At 38.1% G+C, this 20,533-nt stretch overlaps 1 protein-coding gene across 3 annotated transcripts in view; it reads left to right on the forward strand.

Annotated features, from left to right (window-relative positions):
* LOC122540519 (cystathionine beta-synthase-like) overlaps window positions 1–20,533 on the forward strand; it is a 37,727-nt gene that overhangs the window by 10,386 nt on the left and 6,808 nt on the right. For all 3 annotated transcript variants that reach the window (XM_043676385.1, XM_043676383.1, XM_043676386.1), the window contains exons 6-14: window positions 5,718–5,852; window positions 6,175–6,244; window positions 10,076–10,167; window positions 11,905–12,030; window positions 12,793–12,877; window positions 15,763–15,868; window positions 16,230–16,298; window positions 16,792–16,926; window positions 18,195–18,303. In XM_043676385.1, coding sequence (XP_043532320.1) covers window positions 5,718–5,852; window positions 6,175–6,244; window positions 10,076–10,167; window positions 11,905–12,030; window positions 12,793–12,877; window positions 15,763–15,868; window positions 16,230–16,298; window positions 16,792–16,926; window positions 18,195–18,303 — 927 coding nt within the window. The remainder of the gene's footprint in view (window positions 1–5,717; window positions 5,853–6,174; window positions 6,245–10,075; window positions 10,168–11,904; window positions 12,031–12,792; window positions 12,878–15,762; window positions 15,869–16,229; window positions 16,299–16,791; window positions 16,927–18,194; window positions 18,304–20,533) is intronic.

The raw sequence follows: 20,533 nt of genomic DNA on the forward strand, positions 1-20,533 counted from the left end.
CTGCTGACTGAGTGAGACCACAAGATGATTTACATCATTTTTTTTTCCCTCTGTCAGTGTGAGGGAGTCTTCCATGGATGTATGGTGTTCCTTTCCATTTTATGATCATAGAGGTGATGCAGAAGGCGAGAGTAGTGCAAACGCAAACAAAAAGGTTTATAAGAAGGAAGAATTATATCATATTCTGTCTACCCTACTCCAGTTGATGCAGCTTTTGCCTCTTGTAGGATGTTTTATCTGATGTGGTAATGCATAATTATATCTGAACCTTAGAAACTAGGTATGGATATTGTGGTATTGAAATGTCCAATAAGACATTTATCGCAGCTAGCAATTCTATACAGTCATTATATTCACAGGTATATCAAGTGTCAAGGTTAACACTAGGCTATTATATTGCAATGGTACAACATATTTTTTAATTGATCCTAGGGCAAGATGGAACTTGAGAAGTTTATATCCCCCACCTTACAGGCTATCACATCATCAGCATGTCTTTTAAAGGTATGCCGACATACTGACTGCGAAACATTACAAAGCAGTCATCTCCTTAATAACTACAGACAGAGTGACAATACAGAACAGTGGTTGTTTTGTTTTCCTTTATTACACTGTAGATATAGGAACTCCTTTTGTATTTATACAGTGAAAAGAATTATTTTCAATATATTTATTTATTCTCATTCTTTCACGAGATGTGGCCACTGCTGGTTAGGTCAGTACTATTTGCCCATTTTATACACAACCCTTTATTAATGTTCTGACATGTGTTACGCTGTATGTATATTCTATAGGGCATTGGAATGGGGTAGACAGAATCTGATACACCCTTTCCTTCGTAAAAACTTAAAAATCACACAACAACCGGTTAAAGTCCAACAGCCTAAACCAACTGTTTTCGGAAGCACTAGCCTCTTCACTATGTGGCTGTGAGACAACGGCTCGAAATGTAATGCTTCCAAATAAATCTGTTGGACTATAACCTGGTGTTGCGTGATTTTTAACTTTGTCCACCCCAGTCCAATACCAGTTCCTCCAAACAAAAACTGTTTGTTTCTTTGCCTTTGCACCACTCGTGCCTTCTGCATCACTTCCTCTACGACCATAATATAGAAAGGAACATCATACATCCATGGAAGACTCTCTCACACTGACAGAGGGGGGAAAAAATGATGAAAATCAATTAGTGGTTTCATTTTGTCAGCAGCAGGGAGGACCACAGCCCAAACTGTGTATGCAATGTGACAAAATAGAAATGTTTGGAAGAGCAAAATTGTCAGCAACAGAAACAGTGAGTAGAATTGCATGCAATTTTCTGGGCATCACAATCCACCATTGATGTTCAGTAGCAGCAGTGTAAACTGTCTAGCAGATGCACTGCAGAAATTGACCAAAATTCCTTAGACAGCACAATCAAAAGTCAGGACCACTACCATCTAGAAGGACAAGGATAGAAGATACTTTTGAAAACCGATTGATGAGAGACAAGTCATATTTCTTGCTAGACTGTAGCAAGTTGCCAAGTAAGTAGGATTCTCGCTTGTTAAACACCGTATTAATGCCACAACTTGCCTCATTAATATTTAGCTTCCTATCTTATGAATGTGTTAAACAAACTAGATGCTGAGAAATATTGACATGGAAATTGGAGCAGGTACGAGGTGTTTTCAGCTCACCATTTGCTCCAAAGGATCTCCCATGTTGCTTAGGCACAAACAATATCTGCAGCTATCAGATCCAGTTCTCTAAGTGACATACAACCAAGAAATGGTCAAGGTGGGTGAGGTTTGCTTTTGTGTTACATTGTGAGGGATCCATGGAGAAAAAGTGCAGCATCTCATTTGTGCTGGATGTTAGGATGTTGAAGGCATAAGCAAATGAAGCATGCATTTGCTTTTAAAAACTCCAGCTTTGTTTTCATTTGCAAACATTTCTTCTCATGTATACAGAGTGAGCACGATTATGTGTTAAATGTTAGTCAAAGGAGATTCCACCATGCCTTTGGCGCTAGCCAAATTCATTTGGCATTTCAGTGACTTGGACGTTAATGGCTTTAACTGTTTATTCACTCATGGGACATGGGCATCACTGGTTAACCAGTAATTATTGTCTGTTCCTAGTTACCATTGAGAAGGTGGTGGGTGAGCTGTCTTCTTGAACTGCTGCAGCCCCTGTTCTGTAGGTATACCTGAAATATCATTAAGGAGCGACTTCCAGAAATTTCAGCCAGCGATATATTTACAAGTCATAACACTGAGACGTTTGGAGGGCAGCTTGGTGTTTCCATTTACCTGCTGTCCTTGTCCTTCAAAATGGAAATGGTCATGGGTTTGGAAGATGTTGACTTTGGTGAAATACTGCAGTGCATCTTGTTGTTTTCCTGCTGAGCATACATGGGGTAGATAGTGGATGTTTTGGATGTGGTGCCAATCAAGCAGGCTGCTTTGTCCCCTCTGACCTATCATCTCCATCTCCACCCCATTCACCTATTGTACTCTTTGCTGCCTTCTCCCCAGCTCCCCCCCCCCCCTCCACATTTATCTCTCCACGCTGGAGGCTCCCTGCTTCTATTCCTGACGAAGGGCTTTTGCCGGAAACATAGATTTTTCTGCTTCTCAGATGCTGCCTGACCTGCTGTGCTTTTCCAGCACCACTCTGATCTAAACTCTGGTTTCCAGCATCTGCAGTCCTCATCTTTTGTCCTGGATGATGTCAAGCTTCTTGAGTGTTGTTGAAGCTGCACCCATCCAGGAAAATGGGGAGTATCCCATCACACTCTTCAACTCTGCTTTGGAGATGGTAGACAGATTTTGGGGAGTCAGAAGGTGAATTACCCCTCGGAGTATTTCTAACCTCTGACCTGTTCTTGTAGCCACTGTATTTATGTGGTGAGTCCAGTTGAGATTCTAGTCAATGATAACCTACAGGATGGTGATAGTACAGGATCCAGTGATGGTAACACCATTGAATGTCAAGGTGGTTTGATTGCCTCTTATTGGAGATGGTCATTGCCTGCCATTTGCGTGGAGTGAATTCTACTTGCCACTTGATAGACCAAGCTGGATATTGTCCAGATCTTTTGCATTTGAACGTGCTTCAGTATCTGAGGAGTCATGAATGGTGCTCAATATTGTGCAACCATTGGTGAACATCCCCACTTCTAATCTTATGATCAACGGAAGGTCATTGATGAAGCAGCTGGAAATGGTTGGGCCTAGGACACTATCCTGAGGAACTTCTGCAGAGATGTCTTAGAGCTGAGATGACTGACCTCCAACAAGTGTCTTCTTATGTGCCAGGTATGATTTGATTTTATTTTATTTGATTTATTACTGTCACAGGTACTTAGATAAAGTGAAAAATTTTGTTTTGCACACAGTACAGGCAGATTGTACCATACAATATACGTAAGGGCAATAGAACAAAGTGAGGAATACAATGTTACGGCTGCAGAGAAGATGCACAAAGAGCAAGATCAATATTAAATTTGAAATTTTAGAGATCCATTCACAAGTCTAATAGCAGCAGGGAAGAAGCTTCTGTTGCTGCAAGTGTTTAAGAATTTGTATCTTCTACCCAATGGAAGAGTTTGGAAGAGATTATAACTTTGGTGGGAGGGGTCTTTGATTATGTTGGCTGCCTTTCTGAGGCAATGAGGAGTATAAATGGAGTTAATAGGTGATGTGTGATGGACTGGGCTGTGTTCACAACTCTCTGTAGCTTTTTACGGTCCTGAGCAGAGCTGCTGCCATACCAAACTGTGATGCACCTGGATAGAATAGTTTCTATGGTGAATGTATAAAAATTGATATCTGTTTTTATGGATATGCCAAATTTCTTTATTGTCCTGAGGAAATAGAGGTGTTGTTGTATTTTCTCGACTATTACATCAACGTGGATGGACCAGGACAAATAGTTGGTGACTGTCCTATGAACTTGACAATTTCAATCATCTCTACCTCAGCTCCATTGATGTAGGTAGGGGCATCCCATCCACCTTATTTTTTGAAGTCAATGTCCAGCTCTTTATTTTTATAGACATTTAGGAGGAGATTGCTATCTTTTCACCATGCCACCAAGCACTTTATCTCTTTCCTGTATTCTGTCTTATCCTTGTTTGAAATCCAGCCTACAATGATTGTGTCATCATAAATCCTGTTGGAGTTAGGACAAAATTTGGCCACACAGTCATAACTGTACAGGGAATATAGTCAGATGCTCAGTATGCAGTGTTCTTGGGTGCCGGTGTTGAGGGTTGTTGTGGAGGAGGTAGGAGGTGCAGTTGCCTATTCTCACTGATCACGGTCTATGGGTCAGGAAGTTGATGATCCAGGTCTGTGTGTGTGTGTGGGGGGTGCGGTAACTGAGACCTAGGCCTAGGCCTCAGAGTTTGGAGATTAGTTTAGGTGGAATTAAAGCTTTAGTCAGAGTGGGAGCCTGACATAGGTATCCCTGTTCTCCAGATGGTCCAAGGATGAATGTAGGGCCAGGAAGGTGGTATCTGCGTTGTGACAGTGGGTGAATTTCAAGGCAACAAGGCAGATTGAGTGGATGGTATTGATGTGAGCCATGACTAATCTCTCAAAGCACTGCATAATTATGTAGATCAGAGCCACTGGGTGGTAGTCATTTAAGCTGGTTTGTGCAGGATCTGAGTGCATGGCTGGGGATTCCATCTGGGCCAGTCATTTTCTATGAGTTCACTCTCAAAAAGGCCGATCTAATGGCTGACTGAAGGAACAGGTGCTGTTGGGCAGATGGCATTGTTTCACTGACCTTCTGTAAAATGGATTGAATGCATCAGGGATGGATATATTCTATTCCCTATTCTGCTCTCCTTTACTTTGTAGTCCATTATATCATGTAGGCCTTGCCACAAACGATGGGTGTCCTTGCGGTTAGCTAGGGTCTCTAGTTTAGTGACATTGTCTCTTGGTGTCTCTATAGAGGCCATATGACTCCAACCAGCAGAGAGGTTGCCACCTTGATACCCATTGATTCCAGTTTCACAAGGGGTCTTTGATGCCATGCTTGGTCGAATGCAGCCCGAATGTTCACGGGCTATCACTTTCACCTCACCTTTGAAATTCAATGCTTTCGTCATGTATGAACTAAGACTGTAATGAGGTCAGGAGCTGAGTGGCCCTGGTGAAACAAAGTGGGCGTTGCTCAGCAGACTATTGCTGAGCGGGTGCTGCTTGTTAGCATTGTTGATGACACCTTGATGACACCTTCCATCACTTTACTGCTGATTGAGAGTAGACTGATGGGGTAGTAATTAGTCAGGTTGGATTTGTCCTGCTTTTCATGTGCAAGACTTACCTGGACAATTTTCCACATTGTTGGGTGGATGCCACTGTTGTAACTGTGCTCGAACAGCTTGCCTTGGGAAGCAGCAAGTTCTGGAGTACTATTGCCGAAATGTTGACAGGACCCATAGCCTTTGCAATATACAGTGCCTTCAATCATTTTGTTGGCCGAAAAGATCGAATGAAGTTGAAAGAAATTTATCTTGAGGTGGAAAGCCAGCAGTATTTTCCTGCCCCATTGTTTTGCCGAAAGTAAATATTTGCTCTAATTGGATGCTGACAGCGCACAAAAATTGCAATTCACTTCTTGTCTATTAATGAATTTTTGAGTCTGTTTCTACTGCTGTTATTCTTCAATGTTGTATTGTTTATCAACTATTTCCCTTTTTTCTCCTTTTTTTGTTACAGGTCAATGTGTTGAAAGCCTTGGGGGTTGAAGTGGTGAGGACACCAAACACTGCAAATCTCAATAGCCCTGACTCTCATATTGGAATGGCTTGGAAACTGAAGAGCGAGATTCCAAACTCTCATGTGTTTGATCAGGTGAAATCACTTGTCAATGTGACTTATGTAAATTTCTTGCATCCATCAGATTACATGGAAATATTGTACAATATATGTTTTTTTAAAAATGCATCAAGCAGAAATTCAATTCCTTCCTGGAATGTGCAGAATGATGGCAGTGGAAGTCTTGAGGGATCAAGCTATTTGACTTTAAATGAAGAATACTGAAAATTTCAGAGAACTTCAACTAGATCCTTGAAATTTTCCCTTACGACACTCCAAAAACTTGTAAGACTTGTCTATAAATCTATTGTTTTGCTTGAAATGGAAACATTAATGCCAATATTTATTTTATCCTCAGTATCAAAATGCTAGCAATCCATTAGCACATTATGACATCACTGCAGAAGAAATTCTGGATCAATGTGAAGGTAATAATAATAGAACGTAATAATTTCTTTAGAGAACCTATTCCTAATTTGCCTCAATATCCATGAAGCACAGAACGTCCCTATGGCATTGTGCATGTAATATTGACTGAACAGATTCCACCATGAGATAGTATTCTAGTTTTGAATTAAAAACATAAATGATCATATAGTTCCTCTTTACACTCCTTTCCCCCATCAAACCTGAGGTTGATTGTGACTTGGGATCAAGTTGCAGGAGTGATCAGTTGATTCAGTTGTACACAGGTTTCTTATTTTCTAAACTTGCATTCACCTGGAAAATTCACATTTTATAAATACATTTAAAGAGTTTGGGAGCTGCTGTCTAAGGCAGGATTCATTGCTCATCTCTAAATGTCCTGAAGAAAGTGGTGGTGGTCTGCCTTCATAAGTTGCTGCAGTCTTGAAGTATAAGGATACACAATCAGTGTTAGATTGTTCCAGGGTTTTGACTCAACCACAGTGAAGGAGATTCTAAGTCCATATTGTGAGAGAGGTGTATTTGCAGATTGTGGTTCTCCCATGCATCTGTTGTGATTGTCTTTCTAGGCAGTAGAGGTCTTGGATTTGGAAGGCGTTGTTGGCAGAACCTTGGTGTGTTACTGCAGTGCACCTTATAGATTGTGCACACTGCAGCCATTATGCATGGCAGTACTGGGAATTTCTGCCAGCAGTGGCAGCTGGCATGACAATCCAGCGGGCTTCTTGACCCTGGATGGTGACAACAATCTTGAACAGGATGCTTTAATTTTGGGCCTTAACATTTTACCTTTGACTGCGGTAGGTAGCTACACAGCAAAATTGTATTTCACCTTCCAGATGTCTTCAATAATGCTATCAGCTGAGCAATAACCTGCTCACTGGTGCCCAGTTTGCATTTTACTGGAACTACTCAGCTCCTGACCTCATTAACAGCCTTTGCACAAACGTGGACAAAAGCGCTGAATTTCAGAGGTGCAGTGAGAGTGACAGTCCTTGATATCAAGGTTGCATTCGACCAAGTGTGGCATCAAGGAGCCCTAGCAAAACTCTATTCAATGGGCATCAAGGGGGAAAATTCTCTGCTGGCTAGAGGCATACCTGCCACATCAGAAAATGGTTGCGGTTATTGGAGGTCATTCATCTAAGCTGTAGGACATTTCTGCAGAAGTTCCTCAAGGTAGTGTCCTAGGCCCAACCACCTTCAGCTGCTTCATCAATGACCATTCGTCTATCATAAGGTGAGAAATATGAATGTTTATCAATAATTGCACAATGTCCAGCACCCATTCACAATTCCTGAGATACTGAAGCAGTCCAGTTTCAAATGCAACAAGGCCTGGACAATATCCAGGCTTGGGCTGACAAAGGCAAGGCAAAAGTGAGGACTGCTGATGCTGGAAACCAGAGTTTAGATCAGAGTGGTGCTGGAAAAGCACAGCAGGTCAGACAGCATCCGAGGAGCAGAAAAATCGACGTTTCGGGCAAAAGCCCTTCATCAGGGTCACTATTTCTGATGAAGGGCTTTTGTCTGAAATGCCGATTTTCCTGCTCCTTGGATGCTGCCTGACCTGCTGTGCTTTTCCAGCACCACCCTGACAAAGGCAAGTAACATTTGCGCTACACAAATGCCAGACAATGACCATCTTGAATAGGAGATAATCTAACCACTACCCCTTGACATTTGAAGGTGTTACCATCACTGAATGCCCCACTATCAACATTCTGCAGGTTACCAATGATCAAAGATTCATCACACAGACCATCACTGGGTCAAAATCATGGAATTCCCTCCTTTAGGGCCTTATGGGTTTACTTACAGCCCATGGACTGCAACGGTTCAAGAAGGCAGCTCACTGCTACATTCTCAAGGTCAACTAGGAAGGGCAATAAATGCTGGCCAGCCAGTGACATCCATGTCCCACAGGAGAATATAAACGTAATCCTCTGAATTTATCTCTGTAACCCAGAATGATTTTTCCTATTCAAATATTGTACTCGAATAATATACCAGCACTTACAAGCACTGAAGTCACTGAATACATGAATGACACCCAACTCAAGGTCTTTGCTGTTGTCACTGTCTTTGAGCTGCTGTGTCAAATACTTTCCTAGTTTACCATCATGCGTTGCATGAGTAATACTTCCCTATGGTTCAGTGTCAGAAAAACTGAACTGCTCCTACTTGTTCTTGCTACACGTATATCTCCATTCATAATGCTACAAAAATTGTCTCGATCTTTGCTCTGATCTAATCTCTGTTTTGTCACATTATTCTGTTCAAAGCTGTGTATAGAATATGCATACCATATTTGGGGATTCCTGAAGAAGGGTTTATGCTCGAAACATCGATTCTCCTGCTCCTTGGATGCTGCCTGACCTGCTACGCTTTTCCAACAACACATTTTTCATACCATATTTGGGGGTCTAATACAAATTCAGGAACATTTGCCAGTCACACCTATATGCTATTTATAAAGATTTATATCCATAACTGCAGGCAAATTTTGAAGTTCCAAATTCAGAAGCAAGGTCACTGGACCTGAAACATTGACTCTGATCGGAAAGATGTTGTGAAACTTGAAAGGGTTCAGAAAAGATTTACAAGGATGTTGCCAGGGTTGAGGATTTGAGCTACAGGGAGAGGCTGAAAAGGCTGGGGCTGTTTTCCCTGGAGCGTTGGAGGCCGAGGGGTGACCTTATAGAGGTTTACAAAATTATGAGGGGTATGGATAGGGTAAATGGGCAAAGTCTTTTCCCTAGGTTCGGGGAGTCCAGAACTAGAGGTTTAGGGTGAGAGGGGAAAGATATAAAAGAGACCTATGGGGCAACATTTTCACACAGAGAGTGGTACGTGTATGGAATGAGCTGCCAGAGGAAGTGGTGGAGGTTGGTACAATTGCAACATTTAAGAGGCATTTGGATGGGTATATGATTAGAAAGGTTTTGGAGGGATGTGGGCCGGGTGCTGGCAGGTGGGACTAGATTGTGTTGGGATATCTGGTTGGCATGGACGAGTTGGACCGAAGGGGCTGTTTCTATGCTGCACATCTCTATGACTCTAACTGTGTATGCTAGAAATCAGAAACAAAATCAGTAATGACTGGATACATTAAGTAAGTCTGGTAGCATCTGTGGAGAGAAAATAGGGGTAACATTTCAGATCCAGTGACCCTTCTTCAGAATTGAAGAACTAGCCAGCCTGAAACTTAACCCATTTATTTATTGACTAGCTTTTGCTTTGCTCTTTGTTCCCATCTCATCAACTTCATGAACTTGACCTCGCTCTTAAGGCACTGTACAATCTTGCTCCAATTTATCTACTCTAACCGTATTCCAGTCCAAACCCTCTATCCCTTTAACATTGGGTGATCCTCCATCTTCTCTAATCCACTAATCCACCAGACCCCAGCCTCGAGAAATGTCTTCCAAAATCATTTTGTTTTTCTGCCTTGCGTCATGCTTCCAAATCGCCTTCCAAACACCAAACATGGATCATGATCTTTCCACATTCTTACCCTTTACTCATTGTTAATTAATTTATAATCCACCACATGTTTACAGCTGTTAAATTATTTAAGTTAATGCAGTTAGATTTTGCTCTCCTGTGAATTACCTGTCTGTTAGTATATGGCATGTTACTCTGGAATAATATAGAAATCTAACCTTGCTAAGCATGACTGCTTGCTGTAAATAATCTTGTAATTAATTTCATATTCAAGCTGCAATACACTACTGGAAGACAAAAAGGTTCATTTCTAATGGAATAATTAGTTTAATTGTAATTTAATCATTTGAGAGTAAGTTTTTGTTTTGCTTTTTTTATTTCCATAGGACAAGTTGATGTTGTGGTGATGGGTGCTGGAACTGGTGGTACCATCACTGGCATAGCAAGAAAATTCAAGGAAAAATGTCCCAACTGTGAGGTATTCCATCTTATATGGAGTAAATAAATATTGATGAGTAAAGCCGTCGAGCTAAAATTGAAATGTTCTTCAAGGTGAAAATAGTGACTTCTTGTTGATTTGAAGGCATAAAGGTAATTGTGCTGATTTAATTAAAGTTCAGCTCTGTTTGTCAATGAGCTATAAATAATAATGTTACAGCATTCATTTTGATTTATTGAGGAACTGAAACTAGCAATCTAGTTAAGTTAAGTTAATTTAAGACAGTTAATGTTAATATTTGGAGATTTAAGTTCCTTTTATTTAATGCTCAACTATAAGATAGCAACTAGACCAGAAAAATGAAACACGCTTGTGTTTATTTTTTTTGGGTCTTTGATCACATGCCTCATATTGGCAGTTGTCAATTTGTTGCAGTTTTCTGAGATTGAGAAACAGCAATTTTGTTACAATACGTTAGTTAATTAGGCAACAAAATGAAATATAAGAACTGTGACTGATGAGAATGATGTACGAAATTTGAAGTCTTTCTGTAAAATGGAAGAGCAGAGGCAGTTCTCTTTCATGTCCCAGATACTTTGTGGTCTTTTGTGAGAGTCTTTGGTAGTAACTGTCTTTGCTGTTCCCATCGGCTGATGTGGAGATTTTCCTGGTCTTCCCCCAAGGTGGTGGTGGTTTGTCCTGCCCCAACCCTCTCAGATGTCATGTTCAAACCTATCTTGCCCCACCCACCCTTTTTGACATACCTTTATTTTGGAGATTGGCCATCTGTACCATGCCACTTATCTTCCTAAAGTCCTGCCTACCTTCCTGATGAAGAGCTTATGCTTGAAATGTCAACTCTCCTGCTCCTCGGATGCTGCCTGACCAGCTGTGCTTTTCCAGTGCCACACGTTTTGACTCTGATCTCCAGCATTAGCAGTCCTGACTTTCTCCTAAAGTCTTTTATCTAATGATCATGATGCCGGGGTGACCATTTGCCCACTTCCATTTGAAGGCTGGATTTCATTCCGTCTTAGAACAAAATATTCTTATTTTCAGTAAGATGCACTCATTATAGGGTAGTGTGATAGCTGATGAATCATCTGTTTATACATGTACAGAGCTAGTTATTACAACAACAGTTAAGTGAAGTTTCATGTTACACAGAAGATACCACACATGAAATACTGACTGAACACAGGTCTAAAGGGGACCTCAGTTTCAACATTTAAAAGCAACATTAAAAGAGTCCCAGGAATGATTAGTAGGGGTAGATGATACTCAGTCAAGCACATCTCCACTCTAAACTCCTACCATATGACTAATGCATTAATTTTACATTGATTATTCTTTGATTCTTCTGGATGAACCTGCCAAAATTGCATTGCTTTTTTACTTTGATTCAATGCTATCACAATGATGTGTAGTCTGTTACCAAACTCTCTCGCCTGTAAATTATTTCTATTGCTGTCTCATGTTACCTGTTTTGACTGCGATGACAGAGATCTGAGCTACCAACATTTTGCAGGACTTAACGGCGGTCAACTCACATAAAACTCTACAGCACATTGGTACAAACCACATAGTATAATGGCAGACCAAAATGCAATAAACTCTATCAATTTTGACTGAGAATGAACTAATTTATTTCCAAAGTCAGAACTAAAGAAAGACCATCTTACTCCAGCAGTTTGCTACAATTCAGTTTACATTTTATTCAAAACCAAAAAAAACTCCAATCTGGAAAATGTAATTGATTTTCTTTACCCTTATCAGATCATTGCTGTTGACCCTGAAGGTTCAACTATGGCTGAACCAGAAGAACTCAACTTCCCAGACCAGATTTCATATGAAGTGGAAGGAATTGGCCATAGATTTATACCGACCGTACTGGACAGAAAAGTATGTACTTGCATTCCACATACCGGGTATAATTACTTCAAGATCTCATTACTCTTAATGCATCATAAAATAAGGACAAAGTGATTGGCTGTTTTCAACTTGAGACTCGGTTAAAAAATTGTAATATTCAAGGCTGATTTTACTATAAATGCTATATATTTGCAAATAACTCCAAAATTATTTTCAGTAATGATGAGCTTTCTTGTTTCTGCTCGAAATTATATCCTAGAAATCATATATATTCTTTCAACAGGCAGCAAATATGATTCATTTGAGATCCAAAAGATTATAAAATTTGGAAGAGTGCAATGTAAATAAATAAGAAAAACTATTTAACTAAACGAGTCAGCTCCTTCTAACATATGACATCTAATCCTGTTTTGAAAAATGCACTATATCTTATAGAGCAGTTGGCAATTTCTTCCAAAACCTTTGCTTTTACTTTTGTATGGGGATTTCATGATGTTAACTTTGCTACTCTTTTCTTTGAAAAAAAAGCTGACTTTTTGTGCACCTTATTAGCATGGAATAGGTAGACATGAAACATGCATGCAGTACTTTCCCTGTTCAACCATAGCAGATACCTTAAGGTTACAATAAAGTGCAAACTACATCCTTTATTTTAAGTGCTTCTGACAGAAAATTGACAATTTTTTATAGAACTGGCTAGACTGAACAGCTAACAATTTTTTCATTTGATCTTTAGCTTAATTCTTCAAAACCATATTGTCCCCTGTAACAAGAATGTTCCTTTTCAAACAGGTGATTGACAAATGGCTGAAGACTAATGATGAGGAAAGTTTTGCAATGGCTCGGATGTTGATCAAAAAGGAAGGATTGCTGTGTGGTAAACCATGTTTCAGATAGTATTTACATGAATATTTTTTTCTATTTCTGTGAAATGAGATTCACAACATGAATCTTTTCAGCAGTACCCTCTCCAAAATATTGGTTATATTGAATTGTGGAACTTATTGTTGTTTGAACTTAGAGATTGGGTAAATTTGCCTAATACGAATGTTCTGAAATTGGTTCTAAGCACAGCTAGAAGGCTGGATGATCAATCTCTCATAAGAAGATTTTGTCAAAAAAAAAATTGCCTTGCAATGCCATAAGGGACTTTTGGGTCTTCACAGCAGTCATGATTTTCTAGCTTTATTCAGTATTTGCGTTGTATTACATACATTCATATCTCAATCTATATAATGCTAAGCAGGAAGTTACCTGATAAGTTATAACCATATTTGAAGTTAATGGATGTTGTTGTAATGGAGTCATTGTCATTAACTAAATGGTTCACCAAAGGAGGCATTGGATATGTTGAAATAGGCCATCTGTTGAACCCTTTGAGGAGGCCCCAAAGATGCAATTTATGATTCTGTTCTTTTACAGGTTAAGTCCCATTAGCAATAGAGAATAGTTCAATGTTACTTTAGAATGAGTAAGCCTGTCCTAACAGATAGAAATAAAATGTAGAATAATTAATTCAGAGAAGTAGTTTTGGGTTTGAATCCTGGCCATTACAAAATTCAACTAATCACCAAAACAAATTCCATTTGGCTTTGTAATTGAATAAGTGTTGTTTAGATTTTGGAGAAAATTTTGTAAATCCTGTAAAGGGATTTTTGTGTGCCTACAGTTGTAGAGTCCTTACCTCTGAGCCAGGAGGCCCAGTTTCAATTCTTCTCCAGAGATGCAATAATCTCTGAATAGGTTAATTTGTATTCATCTTCAAAAACCTGTGAATGTTGTAAAATTACCAGTGTGTTATCAGCTTACTGAAGTTCAGCTTGTGATTCTCCACCTCAAAAGTATCTGCTATAATTTATCAGGTGGCTTCCATTTCAGCTTTGCATAAATCCATGTGCTGGGAGAGAACTTCGAGCAATTTACCCTTCATCTTTACTTTTATTATAAAATTAAATAGACTGAATAGGGTGCCTCCAATTGTACAATGACAAATGTAAAGGTTGTATGTCTATTATTTAGCATCTTTGGTGTGGAACATTTCTGGGCCTAAGAATTTGCTGCTTCACAGGTTCAGACAGGATTATTTAAATATGTTTAAAAGGTGATGTGCAGCATAAAATTTGACGTAAAGTAGTTATTTAAGAGAATATATTGGTGATCTCTTTTTCTGTCAGTACAATACTGGAAAACCAGAACCAAAAGTTGGTCTTACTGAGGTAACTGAAGATTTGCAAGTCTTTCTAAACTAAGTCAAATGTTCATTATTTACAAGATTACTGTCTGACAGAAAACTAAGATTTTCAAGGTTAGTCTAAATGTTCAAATGCTAAAAACTTTTTTCCAAACTAATTAACTATCTTAACTCATCATGATGAAAGACTATTTGGAATACTTGTCTCTGTTGGTTTAATTTTCAATGCAGTATTAAGGAATTCAGGAAACCCCATTCGAGACACCACTTAAAACCTTATGATGTGGAACTGGTTAAGTGATATCTGATGACATTACGTTGCATGATACCTTTAAATTGGCATTAATTATGAAAATGGTAATCCTTCCAACGCCCAAATTCAAACAATATAAATTAAATAAGCAAAAGCATCTGAATGGAAAAGTGAGAAAGTTCATCTAGCTTACCTCCATCAACTAGTAACATTGGAGGAAATTCAGTGCTGGCTTTGGTACAAAATGGGTGGGAATGAATTGGCCTGATTGACTATCCCATTGAGTTCACAATTACATAATTTGGTGCTTTTCAAGTAAGTTACTTTTCTTATCGCTATGTAATTGAATGAAGTAGCCTATAGAATTATTTTATGGACAATATGAAACAAGATTATTTTGATTGCTGTTAACATTATTTACATTACAAGGTTCAGTACATTCAGAATTGAATTATATCCAATAAACAGTGCCAATGTTTTCATTTCTTAATCTTGTTAGTATTCATTGGAATCATTGACCCAGATTTTTAATGATGATAAGATTGTCAGCATTTACTTTCATTACTTGTTTGAAATTGATGCCAAATTCTGGAGTCTGCAGTTAAACAGGGAAATTCAGAAGTTGTAGTTAATGTTTCCATGCTTCTCCATAAGGAGCAATTATCTGCAATTAATTAGAAATTGGTGAGATCTTGCCTGTTTAAATGTTTAGTTATGCTGTTAAAAGAACATTGAAAAAATTACAGCCTCTTCATGAGGTACATTTGGGTTTTCAATCACACACCATGTTAATAATTATTGATGAACAGCCTCAAAAATGTTTTTAAAAATTCCTGAAAATTTACATTTATATTTGTGTAATGTTTTCTCCAATATGATTTCAAAAAGTCAATATTTTCAAAAGTTTCCTTATTAAAAAAAGGTTCGTTTAATGATATTTCAGCTTCTACATCAATGCCATGACTATGTCCTAATCATTTATTTTGCTCTCTGTAAAATGTAGCAATGTGAAGAATAATCAGAACTTTTTACTTACTGTCAGTGAAAATGCTGTAATGTGATTGGCCACTTGTCCTATCCGATGACATCATTGTTACTAGGATGCAGAAATCTGGCATATTTTGGTAACAGTTTTTTTTTTAATAAAATCATAGAAGGGGAAATTCATGTCATGGGACTTGTTAAATCTATAATGGCAGGTTTTTTTAAGGTCAATGGTGAAGACTGTCACTTGGTGATTGATGGTAATATCCAGCACGCTGTATGAATAACATCGGCTTGTAAGTAAGCTTTTGTTTCTATTTTGCCTGTTCTTAAGGTGGAAGCTCTGGTAGTGCCATGTGTGCAGCTTTAAGAGTGGCAAAAGATCTGAAAGAAGGACAGCGCTGTGTCGTGATTCTCCCAGATTCTGTTCGAAATTACATGTAAGTCAGTAAATAATGCTGCTTTGCACAACTATCTAACACATTCACATTTGTAAAATACCTGCCCTTTACCTATAGGTCTTGTTTGCTGTTCTATACAGTCTCTGGTTCTCTAGCAATGTGGGATTTTATTAGAATTTAATATTGTTCTTCTTTTGTTCAAACTGAAATGTGGTGATAAAGTGACACTAATATCACACAAGAAATTAAATTCAGGAAGATATTTGACACCATTATATGATATGCATCATTAAGAAGATGTGGCCAAATTATCCAGCAATTGCAACTTTATTTATGTTTAATTTTCTGAAAACTAACTGAGTATTTATCTTCATTTGTTCTTTAACTTGCACTGATTTAGGTCAAAATTTCTTAGTGATGATTGGATGGAAGAGAAAGGGTTCCTGCATGCAGACAGTGACCAAAAAAGGTAAAGACACAAAGTTGGCTGACTAATTCTCCAAAGTGCTGAGATACTATTAATGAAAAGATTGTCAGTATCATTTTTCAGGTAGTAGTTTTAAACAAAAAGATCTTTGTACAAAGGTATAAGTAAACATTTCAGAATATAACATCTCCACTTTAACTTATAGCAGAATTACTTTGAAGATCAATGTGAATAAAATATTGGTGGGATTAGTTGGTATACACAACTTAGATTTTCAAATGTATTTGCTCTACCACTAGTATGGCAATCAGGACATAAGGATTAACAATTTCTACAAAACATTTAAAATGTGAGCATTCTAGGTCCCATTATGCGCTTAGAGAAGGTCATCTGACCCAATTAAAATCCTTATTTTTATGGCCACCTTGAAGGCTTATCACACCAACAAAACCATTAGAGTAGCAGCAAATGTTGTGGTATGTCATCTCAATTTTTTAATTAACTGGGTTAATTTTCTGTTTCATTTTTGCTGTAGCTGGTGGAATGTACCAATCAATCAGATGAAGCTTCCCTCAACTCTGACTGTCCTTCCCACAATCAGTTGCCAGGATATTATCCAGATTCTCAAAGAGAATAGCATGAACACTGCAGTGGTCATTGACTCCAGTGGGTAGGTATTATTCCAAGGAGTGACTTGTGGTGATGGTGGGAACTTTATACGAACATGTATAGCTAAAGGATATTCAATGTGAATATTAAATTCATGGAATAAAATCTATCATCCAGTTCACCATTACCATCCACAACTACAACATGACTGTATCTAGTTGGATGTCAAGAGTTTTCAAATTCTTTTTCAATTGAATCTGTTGATAAGAAAGACTGCTGTGAGTATGCAACATGATTCATAAGGCATTTGGAACACCTTTCAATCTGTGCAGACTAATCCTAACCTCAAACACCATTGTTGGTTTAGAAATAAATTAATTGAACAATCATATTGTTGAAATGGCAATAATGCATTGAAATGGTCTGAGCTATGCATGCTAAATGCCTTCTTTACCACCTGATCTACCTGTGATGCAATTTTCAAAGAACTTTGTATCTGAACCACTAGGTCTCTCTGTTCCACAACACTTCCCAGGGACTTACCATTAACTGTGTAAATCCTGCCTTTGTTTGTCTTACCAAAATGCAACAATTCACGTTTATCTAAATTAAAATCCATTGACCATTCCTTGGCCTATTGGCCCAGTTGATCAAGATCCCTTTGTACTCTTCTTCACTATGCCACTAATTTTGGTGTCATCTTCAAACGTACTAACCATGCTTATTATATTCTCATTCAAATTGTTTATGGACATTTTGGATGGCATGGACCAGTTTGGGCCAAAGGGCCTGTCTCCCTGCTATAGGACTCCACAACTCAATAAATGACAAAGGACAGTGGGACCCTGCACCAATCTCTGTGGAACATTGCTGGTCACAGGCCTCCAGTCCAAAAAACAACTCTCCAGCACCACCCTATTTCTTCAACAATCAAGCCAATTTTGTATCTAATTAGCAAACTCCCCCTCAATCCCTTGTGATCTAACTTTACTCTAAATAGGAGCAATTGATTTAAAGATGTTGAAAACAGTGTACAATGCTGACATGATTTTCCTGTGTGTCTGTTATAACACGGATATGAAATCTTATGCTAATTGATTGTGAAAATGCCAGGTACACCCAAATATTTTCCAATTTCCAGTGTTCTATTTCTTATCACAGAACAAAGTAAGAGTTGGTTACGAATCATCTCTAATATTGAGTAGATCCAGTGTGAGTTCACATGGCTAAATTAGTTCAAATGTAAAGTTTTTGCTGACAGCTTACTATTGTCATTAATAGGTGAAAGTCATGCAATGGATAATTATTGTTTTATGAATTTGTCTGCAGGACAGTTCTGGGTTTAGTCACTCTTGGAAATATTAAGTCTTTAGTTTATGAAGGAAAACTGCAGCTCACTGATCTGGTGTCTAAAGTCATTTACCAGCAGTTCAAAAAGGTAGGGATGCACCTTTTTAAGGCAGCTATGCACTTTGTGAAGTTTCCACATTGGTGATTTAACCTAAACATACAATTAGGAAACATGTATACCTTCTGAAGTAATTAGCTATTGTTTTAATACTATTTAATACTGTTTTATTTATCACTAAATGTGATTAGAAAGTAAAATTAGTATTTGATTTGAAACAATTGTGGCAATTCTTCTTTTGAATGTGAAGATAACACCCATTTAAGAGGGCATAGTTTTAGGGTAAGGGGCAGAAGGTTCAGAGGGGATTTGGGAAAAAATGCTTTCACTCAGCTTGTGGTGGGAAGTTGGATTGCACTGTCTGGGAAAGTAGTGGAGGCTGGAAACCTAATGCTTCAAACATATTTGGATGAGCACCTCAAACATCAAAATATTCAAGGATGTGGGACAGTTCAAGAAATTGGGATCAGCACACTTTTAGTTATGTTAGTGCAAATTCAATGGGCTGAAGGGCCTTTTCTGCATTGTATGAATCTACTTTAAGTTCTTCAATGAAATGTGATTGCTTGAGTGACAATGAAAAAGTCTGTCCTTGGATCTAGTTGCAGTCCTGTTAATATCTTGTTAAGGATTGTATAAACAACAATCCAAACATTGGGTACTGAATTGATTGAATGACAAAATGAACTTTATTACATGTGGGAGTTAAATAAAGCAAGCACTATTACCATTTTTTATTCATTCACTGGATATGGGCATTAATGGCTAGGATAGCATTTTTTGCCCCATCCCTAATTGTTATATTCTCACAGCTTCTATGTAGTTGCTGATCCCTAAATTCTGTCAGATATTTCTCTCTGCCTGTCCCAAGTTGACTGAATAAGATACTGCTTCTAAGCTAATTGCAAACTATATTCTGGCGCAAGGTTCTGTGAAGGCTTCCTTATGGTGTGAGCTCTGTAAATCTTCCAGTTTCTTTTCCTTTCACAAATTCCAGACTGTTCTCAAGCCTCACCTGCATGCCACACTGTGAATAAAAAAGGTTAGCATTTTCTGTGTTTATAATGCTGGCCGAATGAACATTTCTGTCATTTCACTTTCCAAAATCTGAGCTTCAGTCTACTCAGATACTTCTAAATGCACAGTTCCAGATAATTTGAACAAAATAACATCCTACCCACAGTCAGAGTCTATGCATGATTTAGGATGGTTTAAAAAAGAAATGTGAACATACTGTTTTAACTGCAAAACAACTCTGGTTTTTAAATTTGTTGCTATAATTGCTCTTATTTTAACAGCAAGGGGAATAACCAGTGCTTTGGGAAAATTATGGTAATAGTGCTTGCTTTATTTAACTCCTACATGTAATAAAGTTCATTTTGTCATTCAGTCATTTCCTCACATTATTTTGAAACACTTGTATTTATTGCTGCTGTTTGTAATGCACATTCAGTGGTAATACTGTGTTAAGGCTCTAACCTTACATTATTGTAATAAAATCATTGCTGATGTTTAAATATCTTTATTACTGTAGTATTAAAGTGTACTTCAGGAACAAAATTATATAAGGCATGTTTCAGAACAGCATGTGTGTATGAGAAGTGACATATGTTAATACACAGCGTGTTAGTCTTCGCAGACAGAAAGAACATGGACATGCACTGCACCTGTTTCACTAAACTAAGTCACAGCCATTTACTGATTCATTTCTCAGAGCAATTCCCTAAACAATCAGAGTTAACCTGTCTAGTTTAAAATTGAAACAAAGCCTTCCAGGTAACTGTTAATCAGTATTAATTGGTGCCTTTTCCCTGACAACGCCGCTATCAATCAAGTCCATTTTCCAATCAACCAACATTCTTCTCTCATATTGTAAAATTGTTGCTTTTCCCCTTGAATTGGCACTCTTGTGAATTGTCCTGATGGACAGAGATGAAAAGCTTTGACAAAAAGTGACTTTTTTTGGCAATACTTAAGTTCTGTATTAACACATGAGCATATATAAAATTATATGAACTGAAAACATGTCCTCCCTAATGTCTAAACAAATTCATGTTGAAGAAATGCTTTGGTGATTTTTATTGAGTTTTATTGCTTTAGCAACTCAGAACATAACCTTTGCTTCTTCAGATATGTATATTTTCATCAGTATGCTGAAATAGATTCTATCTAAGGAACGCTGAGGACTTCTAAACTCTCAATTTTCCTTTTTCCTACAACTAAATCAGCTAATACACCTCGATGTATACATCTGGGTCGA

Source organism: Chiloscyllium plagiosum, chromosome 35, assembly GCF_004010195.1.
Source record: "Chiloscyllium plagiosum isolate BGI_BamShark_2017 chromosome 35, ASM401019v2, whole genome shotgun sequence".
In the NCBI taxonomy this organism is placed as follows: Eukaryota; Metazoa; Chordata; class Chondrichthyes; order Orectolobiformes; family Hemiscylliidae; genus Chiloscyllium; species Chiloscyllium plagiosum.